The sequence below is a fragment of the Impatiens glandulifera genome, chromosome 5 (genome assembly GCF_907164915.1).
Source record: "Impatiens glandulifera chromosome 5, dImpGla2.1, whole genome shotgun sequence".
NCBI classification, from domain to species: Eukaryota; Viridiplantae; Streptophyta; class Magnoliopsida; order Ericales; family Balsaminaceae; genus Impatiens; species Impatiens glandulifera.
Genome location: NC_061866.1, coordinates 43,990,723 through 44,005,824, shown reverse-complemented (window position 1 = coordinate 44,005,824; position 15,102 = coordinate 43,990,723). Strand labels below are relative to the sequence as shown.

At 32.7% G+C, this 15,102-nt stretch overlaps 1 protein-coding gene across 1 annotated transcript; it reads right to left on the bottom strand.

Moving 5' to 3' along the window:
* Nucleotides 1-3,187: 3,187 nt before the first annotated feature.
* LOC124939448 (extensin-2-like) lies at nucleotides 3,188-13,594 on the bottom strand. The gene is made up of 4 exons (XM_047479923.1): nucleotides 13,559-13,594; nucleotides 10,531-11,778; nucleotides 10,407-10,413; nucleotides 3,188-4,350 (listed from the first exon to the last, which is right to left on the bottom strand). The coding sequence occupies exons 1-4, from the start codon at nucleotides 13,592-13,594 to the stop codon at nucleotides 3,188-3,190; spliced, it is 2,454 nt and encodes an 817-aa protein (XP_047335879.1).
* Nucleotides 13,595-15,102: the final 1,508 nt, after the last annotated feature.

Genomic DNA, 15,102 nt, shown 5'->3' with positions numbered 1-15,102 from the left:
AGCAATGGAATACATCGGTCTTAACCTTGATCCCCAAAACTACGGTACCCGAGAAAGTACAAGATTTCAGACCAATTTCTTGGTGCAATGTGATTTATAAAATAATTTCAAAAATCATTTCTAAACGATTTAAAAATGTCATAGGAAAAATTATAAATCTTAACCAATCTTCATTCATCCCTGGTAGGACAATCTCTCATAATATTCTTCTCATGCAAAGCCTTTTAAAAGTCTACGGGAATAAGAAAATATCCCCGAGAGTGGCTTTCAAAATAGATATCAAGAAAGTTTTCGACTCTGTTAGATGGGAAGACATTCGAGACTTTCTGGTTGTATCTGATTTTCTTATAATTTTTATTGATTCGATTATGCAGTGTGTTTCATCATTCTGCTTTGTTGTTAGTGTCAATGGAGTCCACGGAGGCTATTTCAAGTGTGATAACGGGGTAAGGCAAGGGGACCCCCTCTCTTCTTTCCTTTTCGTACCTATCATGGCGATCTTTGAGAGCATCTTCGCGATGTTCCGACAGAATCGTCCATACATCTTTCACCCATTCTGTGAGGTAAAGGAGATAACCCATTTATGCTTTGCTGACGATTTGTTCATTCTAGCGCACGTAGACATTGATTCCATTAAAACTATTAGGGTTGCACTAACGTTTTTTTATGAGGTTACAGGTTTAACTATTAATGAAAGCAAAAGTGTGGCATTTTATGGAGGCGTAAATGACGAAACGAAGCAGGAAATTTTCAACATCATGGGCATCAAGGAAGGAAGTTTTCCTGTAAGGTACTTAGGAATTCTGTTAACCACGAAGTAGATCGAGATCTCACACTGCAAGTCGTTGATTGAAAAGGTAAAAAACACGATATCTGGCTGGGCAGCGAAAAAACTTTCTTATGCAGTGAGGATCGAACTTATCAAAACAGTGGTCATGGGCATAATTGACTATTGGACGCAGCAAATGGTCATTCCGAAGAAGGTAATGAAGGAGCTCGATACACTGATGATGAAATTTATCTGGGGCAGTAGCAGAAGAGGAGGAAAAAAAGTCAAATGAACCGCTCTCTGCAAACCGAAGGACGAGGGAGGCATCGGCTTGAAGAACTGTATCGAGTGGAACAAGGCTCTCACCTTCAAGCATCTGTGGGCTTTAGAGCGCAATTAGGAGTCACTATGGATCAAATGGGTGCATACGAGGTTTATGAACTACAAACCAGCATCTAGACCTGCAAAATTCATGAAGGTATGAGCTGGTCTCTAAAAAAGATTCTTAAACTAAGAAGCGATATTGCAGATCTTTATGACATCCTGCTAGGGGACGGGAAAGGCACTATATTCTGGCACGACCCCTGGTTCGAAAACCATCCTATCATCCAAAATGAGGAGTTTCAAAATACCCGCATTAGAAGGGACTACACAGAAGCGAAAATCAGAGATATTAAAGACGGAATTTGGGACTCACTCCTGAGAAGAAATCCAGAAGGACAGAGGATACTTGATCATATAAGTAACATACAACTACACGACAGACCGAATATTCATGAATGGAAAGCTGATGACAATGGGAAGCTGGTATCGAAGAAAATATGGGAGGTAACCCGGGAAAAAGTATAGAAAGTAGAATGGGCTCCTCTTGTATGGTTAACGAAGATTATCCCTAGACACCAGTTCATCCTATGGCTTGTCTTCTGGAAAAGACTCGACACTCGTGATCGTATCAGCAAGTATATGAGCATCCCGGATACGAACTGTCTTCTATGTAGAGGAAATGAAGAAACCATAGATCACCTATTTGGGAGCTGCTGTATTACTTCAGAGCTTTGGGATAGATTCTATAAAAGTCTGGAGCTGATCAGTTTCTCGAGCGAATGGAATGAAATCAAATATGCAGCACTACTCAAAGCCAACGGAAATAGCTTTGCAACAAGCGTGTTTAAGTGCGGTTTTGGAGCAGTGGTGTATAACATTTGGCAAGAAAGGAATGCAAGGGTATATGACAGAACCCGCAGGAGCATTGAAGAGTTATGGAAAGATATTGTATCGGATTGCAGCGCCCTCGCGGGAACGTGAACAAGAATTCCAAGCACGGAGCAGAACTGGAATATCTGTAGGAACTGGAATTTATCGTTTTTTAAACTCACTAGAATTGAAAGCATTGTAATTAGATAATTCATTTACTTTTTTAGCTTTTACTCAGAATGTTACGACTTCAAAATCATTCTAGGCCTGTCTAGAATGATCTCTTAAACTCGTGGTTTTTTTCCCCATTTTTGGGAATTTTTAATGAAATGACGCTAAGTCGTTTTTCCCCCCAAAAAAATCTCAAACCTGACCCAAACCTAAATGTTAAATTTGGGTAAAGTAATTTAGATTGGGTTGGGTTAAATTCGAATTGGATTAGGGCACCTAAATAACCCAAATCATTGTGTAGGGTTAGCATTATCAAATCATGGATAATAAATATTATTTTTGTAGATATAAATATATTTTTCATTTTTTTGTTTTTTAGAATGTATGAATGCTACTAATTAGTTTTTTAGAGTCTTTTAATTGTCATCCTTAATCATAGCTAGAGTTTGTCTAGCTTTGATTTCTGACCCTCCCACTTTTGAGATTTTAATGAAATAATTTTAACCGTTTTCCCAAAAAGAAAATATATTTTTCATTTTTAAATTATTATCTACTTGATAGTTTTAGTTTAAATTAGTATTTACATAATTTTAGACAATAATGCCAAACAACATATAAAAAAAGTATTGTTCCACATTGTCATGGTTACTTCTTTCCACACTCCACATTCAAAGAATATTAAGATTTAGTTTTTTTTGCAATGTCACTTCATTCCATGTTTAAATTGTTAATCAATAAAATATTGAAACTTTAATATAATATGGTTCATAAAATTAAAAATGAATAATAATATTACCCAACAATAAATTAAAGAGTTCATAACTATAAATAAGAAAATCATTATGAAACACTTTAACAGTTATTATTCTCCTCATAATTTCTTTCTTTGAGATAGAAATATTGTCGCATGTCGAAAATATTATCTCCATTAACCTTTCACCTAAAAACAAAAATAATATAGATCAATTAAACCTTAATTTTTTTAAATATATATAAATAACTTAAAATAAAAATTATATATACTCACATTTATTGAAAAATTGTGTTAAAATCTTAATAAACACTCGGGGGAGGAGGTGACTTGTAAACGTATGAAGGTGGAGGGGGTGACTTGTAAATGTAAGATGATGGAGGAGGGGAAGAGTACACATATGCAGGTGGAGGAGGTGACTTGTAAACGTATGACGATGGAGGAGGAGACTTGTAAACGTAGGATGGTGGAGGAGGTGACTTGTAAATGTAAGATGGTGGAGGTGGGGAAGAGTACACATATGCAGATGGAGGAGGAGACTTATAAACGTAGGATGGTGGAGGAGGTGACTTGTAAATGTAAGATGGTGGAGGTGGGGAAGAGTAAACATATGTAGGTGGAGGAGGTGACTTGTAAACATATGAAGGTGGAGGAGGTGACTTGTAAACGTATGAAGGTGGAGGAGGAGAAGAGTACACATATGCAGGTGGAGGAGGTGACTTGTAAACGTATGATGGTGGAGGAGGAGACTTGTAAACGTATGATGGTGGAGGAGGAGAAGAGTATACATATGCGGGTGGAGGAGGTGACTTGTAAACGTATGAAGGTGGAGGAGGAGAAGAGTACACATATGCAGGTGGAGGAGGTGACTTGTAAATGTATGAGGGTGGAGGAGGTGACTTATAAACGTAAGATGGTGGAGGAGGGGAAGAGTACACATATGCAGGTGGAGGAGGTGACTTGTAAACGTATGAAGGTGGAGGAGGAGAAGAGTACACATATGCAGGTGGAGGAGGTGACTTGTAAACGTATGATGGTGGAGGAGGAGACTTGTAAACGTATGATGGTGGAGGAGGAGAAGAGTATACATATGCGGGTGGAGGAGGTGACTTGTAAACGTATGAAGGTGGAGGAGGAGAAGAGTACACATATGAAGGTGGAGGAGGAGAAGAGTACACATATGCAGGTGGAGGAGGTGACTTGTAAATGTAAGATGGTGGAGGAGGTGACTTGTAAATGTATGAAGGTGGAGGAGGAGAAGAGTACACATATGCAGGTGGAGGAGGTGACTTGTAAGCATAAGATGGTGGAGGAGGTGAAGAGTACATATATGCAGGTGGAGGAGGTGACTTGTAAACATAAGATGGCGGTGGTGGAGATTTATAAAGATACGATGAAGGCGACTTATAATGGTGATGAGGATACTTGTGGTTGTGGTTGTAATGATTGTCACCATAATCTGCCGCTGCCAAAGCAACAGCCATTAGACAAAGGGTTAGGGCGCAAAGAGTACTATATGATCCATGAGTGGCCATTGCTTAACGGAGGGGATGATGTCTTGCAATGGCAGGGCACATTCTATATATAGTCACATTACCCATAGTCCTTAGAATTTAACAATTTTTTAAAATATTATTTTTTCAATTAAATATATATATTATTATATTATTTTAGATTACTTTATGTCTGTAATAGAGATAATAGTTTTACTATAAGACGTGCTTACATTATACAATTAAAATAAAATAAAAGAGAGATAGAGATCTATAATGGAAACCAACTTTCTTAATTTTAGGAAGCATTTGTACTTCGTGGGACACAAATCTTCCTTATGGTCTTCTAATTATAGGTATTCTCACTAAAACACAATAATTCTTTGACAAACAAACATATATTTGTTAGGATTAAACATAAAACAGAGTTGCAAAGAAGTGTTGTTAAGCAGGACAATAAATCTAACAGGAATGTTGAAGTACATAAGTATTAATTATTTTTATTTATTGTGTTCACAACATTCTTATGTTTTATAAATAAAGTAAAAGAGGAAAAAAAAGATAATAATTTTGTAGGTGTTTTAAATTACAAATTCGCTTACAAAAGGAAAAAAAAAAAATAAATGTGACTCTCTCCATGGTGACATCAACAGCTACAAGAGAATCTAATGTTTAGGGATGGGCCGACTGTTGCATAGTGGGTGGGAGGTAGTGGTGGATCAAAAGCCAACTACTGAGGATTCAATGACGACCGGAAATTCCGATAAAGAAAGGGAAGGCTTAAAATTTTTGTGACAGCAGGATGAAAATTAGAAAAGAAAGGATAAAAAAATCAAGTTGAAACATAGGGAAGACTTCAATTTTTTTTTTAGGAAAGGGAAAACAAAAAGACTACAAAATAAAATTGTAAACGGGGTTAACGAGTCTACTTTAGGTCATTTTTAGGTTGACCCAATTTTTTATTTTTTTTTGGAAAAATAACTTCGATTCATTTCATTAAAAATTCCCAAAAAAAAAAAAAAAAAAAACCCATGAATTTTACGGGATCATTCTAGACGAGCCTAGAACGATTTTGAGTTCGTAACCGTTTATGAATAAACGCTAAAAATGTAAAAATGTAAACATATTATTAATCAAGTTAAACGGGTCGAAATCAGAACCATTAAATACATGACCAAAACTTGATTTTTTTTGTGTTGGATTCGGATCGTGTTTGTGTGTCGGGTTAGAAATTGTTATCCCTAATCAAAATGACGATAAAAAATACCATTAAAATATCTAACTAGTCCGGTGTGGGGGTAAAACATCATGTGTTTTTTCACACGTCACCAAGCATCAAACCCATAAAATGGAATCTCTAATTCTTGGTGTTCATATACCAACAATTATATTTTCTAATTTTGAGAGAAAATTAGGTGGCGACTATTTGTTGTGAAATTTTATTCTTTAAATCGAAAAAAGAAAGAAAAAAACGAACTATGTCAATCTACCATTTTATTCTCAGTCTTAACTAGGATTCAACGCAAATGTAAGTTATGGGGTTGACTATAAAGTCTAATTTTATTTTACTTTTCGATTTCAGAAAAAGTAATTTCTTTTAAGTGATGAAAACTATCTGAACGGTTTTTATCGTGTACAATTACAAATTAGAATTTTACCACTCACCGTTTAGACTATGAATATAAATCGTTCTGAAAATTAAATCTCTATAAAATAAGCATCCATTTATCTGATATCAACATATTTACATACCTAACTAAGCTTTCTCAACAAAACAATTACACAAAACAGCAATGATGGAATATAAAAAAATGGTCAAAGTTGCCAACCACAATTAAACAATTTTTTAAGGGTAGTAGAATGAGTATTTCTCTATAAATTTTCTGCATTTTTTTTATAATATCTTGACTACCATATAGACTTTCATCATTTACTACTATTATTTAAAATCCACTTCTCTATACCAAAAAAAAACATGATGAAAGGATACAACCAAATCATCTTCCATGGATTAGCCAAAAGTTCATATAATATTTTGCTAAAGTAAAGAACAATATTATCTCGATATGCATATTTACTATAACTTGCTACAAGTAGATACGACTAAAATCTTGGCAGATGATATCATATCATGAAATTTAATTTGAATTAACAAAATGCCAACAATACCACATTGTCGTATCATAGATGGCGATAGCTACCTGAGGACTTTGAAGATGAGATCGATAGACAACGATAGAAATGTTGACAGCTGCTTGTCATGTTTCTTAAGTGTCAAAGGTTCAAAAGACTATTTACTAAATCACTTCAACATAAAAGGTTCTAACATTAACCTTATAAATGTCTTGACATAATTAATACACTAATTTATCAACCTTAAATAATTGTAAACACCTTTGCATATAATTTTTTTTGCATTTCATAAACATTAGAAAATTAAATCTTCCAAGAATACTAGCAATGGAGAGACAAAACAACATTATGTTGAAGCTCTTAATTACCATAATAATACACACCTATACCTATTTGGAAACACCTCTCGTTGTGTAGTTGGAGTTGAGTCAGTATTTGTCTCAGAAACTAATAATAATTTTCGAACACATTTCTGGCTACGTAGTTGGACGAGATACACTTTTTTTTCATTTATAAATATGATTGATACATATGAATATTATTTTTAACTTTACTATTTTTTTATTTTAAACATATTTTTTTATATTTATTCATTTATAACATCAACAAGATTATTATTATTTAATGTTAATCAATAAAAGGCGTTTCTTAACATAATGTTTCGGTGGCGACAGAATATTGGAGTAACTATTTTTTTCAGCAAAATATCATCGTCCTTAGTTTATTACCTTAGTTTATTACGTAAAATTCAAACTTGTTATACACTGTTTATACGTCCATCTGGCAAACCAGTCAAACTAGCACGTAATTTATTTTTTCTTATAATTTATAATTTAATTTTTATTTTTAACTTATAAAATAATTTATAATTATGATTAATAATCACAATTTATATTATTTGATGCACAAGTTAAAAATGTAAAGAAATGAACTAAACTCGTACTAAGCAAAATATTTTTCCGGTTTATGTGTAGAAAATATTCTAAAATATTTCTTATTTTTTTGAATTTTAAAAATAATCAAATGAAGCATCGGAAATAGCAAAATAAATATAGAAATTGAAATGTAAAAATATTTTAGTTAAATTAATTTTTTTTAAACCTTAAAATTTGTATTGTTATATTAATCATACACTAAACTATGTTTAAAATATTATGAATAGTATAAAACACTTAACTCACAAACATTGAAAGATGCAAATATTATTATATCTATCAATTATTTGTAAGTGTGTATATATCCCTTGTTAAAAATTAGTTTAAATTTACTGTGCAATGATAGTAATGTTTAAACAAAAATAGTAAATATTAAGAATTAAACTATAATGACAAGAAGTAATACACAAAATTAAATCAAACTTATCGGTGCATGGTTGAAATATACAGGCGCAAGATTATGTGTCGGTAAAGATTTTTACCGGCTAAGATTATGTGTCGGTAAAGATTTTTACTGTCGCATACTTAAATCTTACCATGGATAGATTGTGTTTCGGTAAAAACTTCTGATGCTGTATCTTATTAGAGACGCTAAGATGCTGTATCTTATTAGCGACGCTAAGTTAAATGTCAATAAGTTTGATGGCAACGGAAATAAAGAAACCATTGATCACCTGTTTGGGAGTTGTCTTCTATGCAATGGAAGTGAAGAAACTATTAATCATCTGTTTGGGAGCTGCAGTATAGCATGAAAAATTTGGGACTGATTTTCTAAAAGTCTGGAGTTGATCAGTTTCCCGAAGGAATGGAAAGAAATCAAAGAAGCAGCACTACTCAAAGCCAAATGAAACAGATTCGCAACAAACGTATTCAAATGCGACTTTGAAGTAGTAGTTTACAACATTTGGCAGGAACGTAATGCGAGAGTCTATGGCAGAACCCGCAGAAGTGTTGAAGAATTATGGAGAGAAATAGTCTCTAAATGTGGCGCACTTGCGAGAATGTTGAGAAAAGTTCTAAGTACAGAGCAGAATTGAAATATCAGCAGGAATTGGAATTACCATTTACTAAAATCATTAAAAACGAAAACATTGTAATTAGATAGTTCATTTACGTTTTAATATTTAGAATGATTAGACTTCAAAATCATTATAGGTCTGTCTAGAATGATCTCTTAAACTCGTGATTTTTTTTCCCGTTTTTGAGAATTTTTAATAAAATTTCGCTAAGTCGTTTTTCCAAAAATAAAAATAAAATTTGATGGCATGCTAATATATATACACTTGGAAAATCCTTTTTAAATTGTTTGATGTTATGACCACATTTACAATTACAAGATTCTCACTATGTTGTAATTTTTTTCATCATATTTGTACTAAGAAATAATATAGTTAGATTAACATTATAAAACATAAATAATATATTTGTTTTAAATACGAAGTAGAATAATTGTCATGTTACATCATTTTTACACACTTAAATTGTTTTCATATGATTTTATAAACAGGATCTACACACATGTAATAAATAGTAAGACAAATCATATAATTCAATCAAACTTACTAAATAAATGTTAAGTTCAAATGATTATATACAAATGTAACATTTTCAAAGAAAAAGTTGTCGCTTTCATTGGTAAAAACTATAATATAAATGCAAATGATAGTATATAATAACATAAATACAGTTAATTATATAATTTTTATATCCTTTGTAAGATACTTGAACTTCCTTAGCCAATAGTCATCAACGATGGTACAATGAGCAGTCTCTATAATGCCTATAATTTCAAATTTGGATTTTCTAAATCATTAGTGACTATATTGTCTTTAATGCCTAGAATACTTAACTTTTAAGTATTGCGCATCAAAATGATGATGTTTTTTTTTGTTCTACTTAGGAATTAATGATGATAAAAAATGCATCTTATACCTTCGTTAAAGATGAACGCTGATGATAAGCTTCTTACAAATTGCCTATATTTATATGAATGTTAGTTATAGATTCATTTTTAAGATTATAACTCAACTCACTAGCTAAGAATTTTGTATTTCTTTTTTGCACTTTTATTTCATGATTCTCTCAAATTTAGTAGAAACTTTTCAAGAATCTCCATCATGTTAAACATTGTATTGTCATTATTAATCCTTGTTGATCCTCAAGTTAAAACTTGAGGCTGATTGTCACACAAACTTTTCAAATATTCTACCTTATTTCTTTCTAAGGCTAGTTGAGGAACAACAAAAGTGTCACAAGGTGGTGCTTCAGTCTTATCACGAGACTCTGTTGATTCTTGCCCCGGTTAAGAGTGAGCTTCTCTTGGGTTGATTCAAATCTCAACTCTAACCCAAGCCTAAAATATAAATTTTGGGTTGATCCAAATCTCAAACCTGACCCAAACCTAAAATATAAATTTGGGTAACATAATTTAGTTTGGGTTGGGTTAAATTCGGATTGGATTAGAGCACATAAATTAACCAAATCATCGTGTAGTTAGCATTATCAAGTCATGGATAATAAATATTATTTTTGTAGATATAAATATATTTTTCATTTTTTAAATTATTATCTACTTTATAGTTCTAGTTTAAATTAGTATTAGTTTACATAAATTTAGACAATAATGCCAAACAACATATAAAAAAAAATATTGTTCCACATTGTCTTGTTACTTCTTTCCACACTCCACATTCAAATAATATTAAGATTTATTTTTTTTTTTTTGCAATGTCACTACATTCCATGTTTAAATTGTTAACCAATAAAATATAGAAATTTTAATATAATATGGTTCATAAAATTAAAAATGAATAATAATATTACCCAACAATAAATTAAAGAGTTCATAACTATAAATAAGAAAATCATTATGAAACACTTTAACAATCATTATTCTCCTCGTAATTTCTTTCTTTGAGATAGAAATATTGTTGCATGTCGAAAATATTATCTCCATTAACCTTTCACCTACAAAAAAAAATATATCACTTAAACCTTAGTTTTTTTAAATATATATAAATAACTTAAAATAAAAATTATATATACTCACATTTATTGAAAATTTGTGTTACAGTCTTAATAAACACTTGGGGGAGGAGGTGACTTGTAAACGTATGAAGGTGGAGGAGGTGACTTGTAAATGTAAGATGGTGGAGGAGGGGAAGAGTACACATATGCAGGTGGAGGAGGTGACTTGTAAACGTATGACGGTGGAGGAGGAGACTTGTATACGTAGGATGGTGGAGGAGGTGACTTGTAAATGTAAGATGGTGGAGGTGGGGAAGAGTACACATATGTAGGTGGAGGAGGTGACTTATAAACGTAAGAAGGTGGAGGAGGGGAAGAGTACACATATGCAGGTGGAGGAGGTGACTTGTAAACATAAGATGGTGGAGGAGGGGAAGAGTACACATATGCAGGTGGAGGAGGTGACTTATAAACGTATGAAGGTGGAGGAGGTGACTTGTAAACGTAAGATGGTGGAGGTGGGGAAGAGTACACGTATGCAGGTGGAGGAGGTGACTTGTAAACGTAAGATGGTGGAGGAGGAGAAGAGTATACATATGCAGATGGTGGAGGTGACTTATAAACGTAAGATGGTGGAGGAGGGGAAGAGTACACATATGCAGGTGGAGGAGGTGACTTGTAAACATATGAAGGTGGAGGAGGTGACTTGTAAACATAAGATGGTGGAGGAGGTGACTTGTAAACGTATGCAGGTGGAGGAGGTGACTTGTAAACGTAAGATGGTGGAGGAGGGGAAGAGTACACATATGCAGGTGGAGGAGGTGACTTGTAAATGTATGACGGTGGAGGAGGAGACTTGTATACGTAGGATGGTGGAGGAGGTGACTTGTAAATGTAAGATGGTGGAGGTGGGGAAGAGTACACATATGCAGGTGGAGGAGGTGACTTATAAACGTAAGAGGGTGGAGGAGGGGAAGAGTACACATATGCAGGTGGAGGAGGTGACTTGTAAACATATGAAGGTGGAGGAGGTGACTTGTAAACATAAGATGGTGGAGGAGGGGAAGAGTACACATATGCAGGTGGAGGAGGTGACTTATAAACGTATGAAGGTGGAGGAGGTGACTTGTAAATGTACGATGGTGGAGGTGGGGAAGAGTACACGTATGCAGGTGGAGGAGGTGACTTGTAAACGTAAGATGGTGGAGGAGGTGACTTGTAAATGTAAGATGGTGGAGGAGGGGAAGAATATACATATGCAGGTGGAGGAGGAGACTTGTAAACATAAGGAGGTGGAGGAGGGGAAGAGTACACATATGCATGTGGAGGAGGTGACTTGTAAACGTATGACGGTGGAGGAGGAGACTTGTAAACGTAGGATGGTGGAGGAGGTGACTTGTAAATGTAAGATGGTGGAGGAGGAGACTTGTAATGATATGGAGGCAGCCACGACGAAGGCGGCTTATGATGGTGACGAGGAGACTTGTGGTAGTAATGATTGTCGCCGTAATCTGCGGCTGCCAATGTAGCAGCAATGAGACAAATTGTCAATGTGAAAAGAATACTTGGTTCTCTAGGAGTTGCCATTGCTTGATGGAGGTGATGCCTTACCAATGGCTGGTTACATCCTATATATATAGTGACTTTCCACATCAAAATTTGATAATTTGTGTCTTAATATTAATATATATAAATATAAAGTTTACAATTAAGACGTGCCCACATTGTCCAACTTGTACGAGCTTGTGTACTTCGTGGACACAAGTCATCCTAATGGTCTACGTATAATTATAGATATTTCAACAAACAAAACACATTGATAATTGGACCAAAAAAACAATTTTTTTGTTAAGATTAACATAAAACAGAGGTGCAAAGAGTACTTAATAAGGACTCATCTTTACAATTAGTTTTTCACTTTTTAATCCAAAACAAAATGTTACAAATAATTCATGGAAACAATAGAAGATTCAGAGATTGATGTCAAAATTGTGATCAATCATTTTGTAGTGTTAATATATATAATATATAATTATATTATATAATATAAAATAAAATATTATTATATATTTAATATATTATAAGGTCGTTCGAGTTGGGATTGAATCGGATTCAATAATAATTTTGAACACATTTTTAGCTACAACAAACACAGTTGGACGAGATAAGATATATTTTTTAATTTATAAATATGATTCATACATATGAATATTATTATTAACATTATTAGTTTATTTTTATTTTAAACATCTTTTTATATTTATTCATTTATTACATCAACAAGATAATTAATATTTAATGTTACTCAATAAAAGTCTTTTTTTAACCTGATTTTTCAGCAGCAACACAATATTGGAGAATAATCATTTTTTCCCGCAAAATATGTTTATTATGTAAAATTATAAGTTATTATATGCACAATAAATTGTATGTACGTGTATCTAGCAAACCAGTCAAACTAGCACGTAATCTTTTTTTTCATATAATTTTTATTTTTAAAACTTATTAAATGATTTATTGTGATGATAAATAATCACAATTTATATTTTTTGGATTTTTTATGCACAAGTTAAAAACACACTAGAAATGTGAAGAAATGAACTAAACTTGTCCTAATTAATTAATTAAAATATTTTTTCTGTTTTTATTTAGAAAAATATTTCAAAACATTTCTTATTTTTTGAATTTAATAAAAAAAATCAAATAAGGCATAAGAAATGGAAAATAAATAAAGAAATTGAAATGTCAAAACATTTTAGTTAAATTAATTTCTTTTTAAACCTTAAAATTCGTTACACTAAATTATGTTTAAAATAATTTCATTTAGTATGTTTACTAAAATATTATAAATAGTATAAAACACTTAACTCACAAATATTGAAAGATGCAAATATTATAATATTATCAATTATTTGTAAGTGTATATCCCTTGTTAAAAATTAGTTAAAAATTAGTTTAAATTTAAATGTGTGAACATAATAATGTTTAAACAGAAATAGTAAATACTAACAATTAACTAATGACAAGATGTAATACACAAAATTAAATCAAGCTTATCGGTGCATTTTGAACTCTACACGAATCAAGATTATGTGTCGGTAAAGATTTTACCGGCCCAAAATTATGTGTCGGTAAACATTTTTACCAGCGCAAAATTATGTGCTGGTAAATCTTTTACCATCGCATAATTAAATCTTACCGTGGATAGATTGTGTGTTAGTAAACCTTCTGAAGCCGTAACCTTATTAACGACGCTTAGTTAAATGTCGATAAGTTTGTTGGCAGGTTAATATACCCTGGCAAATCCTTTTTAAACGTCCAAATAAGTGATTGTTTGATGCGGTGACCACATTTACAATTACAAGACTCTCAATATGTTGTAATTTTTTCATCATATTTGTACTAAGAAATAATATAGTTAGATTAACATTATAAAATATAAATAATATATTTGTTTTAAATACAAACAAGAATAATTGTCATGCTACATCATTTTTACACACTTAAATTGTTTTCATATGATTTTATAAACAGGATCTACACATATGTAATAAATGGTAAGACAAATCATAGAATTTAATCAAACTTACTAAATAATTGTTAAATTCAAATGATTTTATACAAATGTAACATTTTCAGAGAAAAAGTTGTCACTTTCATTGGTAAAAACTATAATATAAATGCAAATGATAGTATATAATAACATAAATACAGTTAATTATATAATTTTTATATCCTTTGTAGGATACTTGAACATCCTTAGCCAATAGTCATCAACGATGGTACAATGAGCAGTCTCTATAATGCCTATAATTTCAATTTTGGATTTTCTAAATCATTAGTGACTATATTGTCTTTAATGCCTAGAATATTTGAACTTTCTAAATTAAGTATTATGCATCAAAATGACGATGTTTTTTTTGTTCTACTTAGGAATTAATGATGATAAAAAAAAAATGTCATTTAAGGATCTTATACCGTCTTTAAAGGTGAACGCTAATGATAAGCTTCTTACAAATTGCCTATATTTATATGAATGTTAGTTATAGATTCATTTTTAAGATTATAACTCAACTCACTAAGAATTTTGTATTTCTTTTTTGCACTTTTATTTCATGTTTCTCTCAAATTTAGTAGAAACTTTTCAAGAATCTCCATCATGTTATACATTGTATTGTCATTATTAATCCTTGTTGATCCTCAAGTTAAAACTTGAGACTGATTGTCACACAAACTTTTCAAATACTCTACCTTATTTTTTTCTAAGGCAAGTTGAGGACCAGCAAAAGTGTTAGAAGGTGGTGCTTCAGTCTAACTGTTACAACCGTAAAAGGTGGCCTCGGTCTTGGCTTAATTGTGGATGGCCAGGACCGAGAGGTGCCTAAAAAGAGTGTCGCGGGCGCGCGGCATGGGCACCAGAGATGCGGAGTGCTAAGTGCCCAATGCTTCTGTCGTGGCATGAATGTGGAATATCAGGACCGAGAAAAGAATGTTAGCATGCGTTTGTCTTGGAAGGATTGTGGAGTGCCAAGACCGAGCCTAAGTACGGTCGTGTGCGTGCGACCTAGGCACAAAAGAGTGACAACAACCAGCGCATTGAGAGTGCGTGCTTGGAGAGCGGAAAAATCGGATTGACGGGTGACGGTTAGAAGAGGACCGGTGATGACCAGATGGGGGACCGAAAATGTA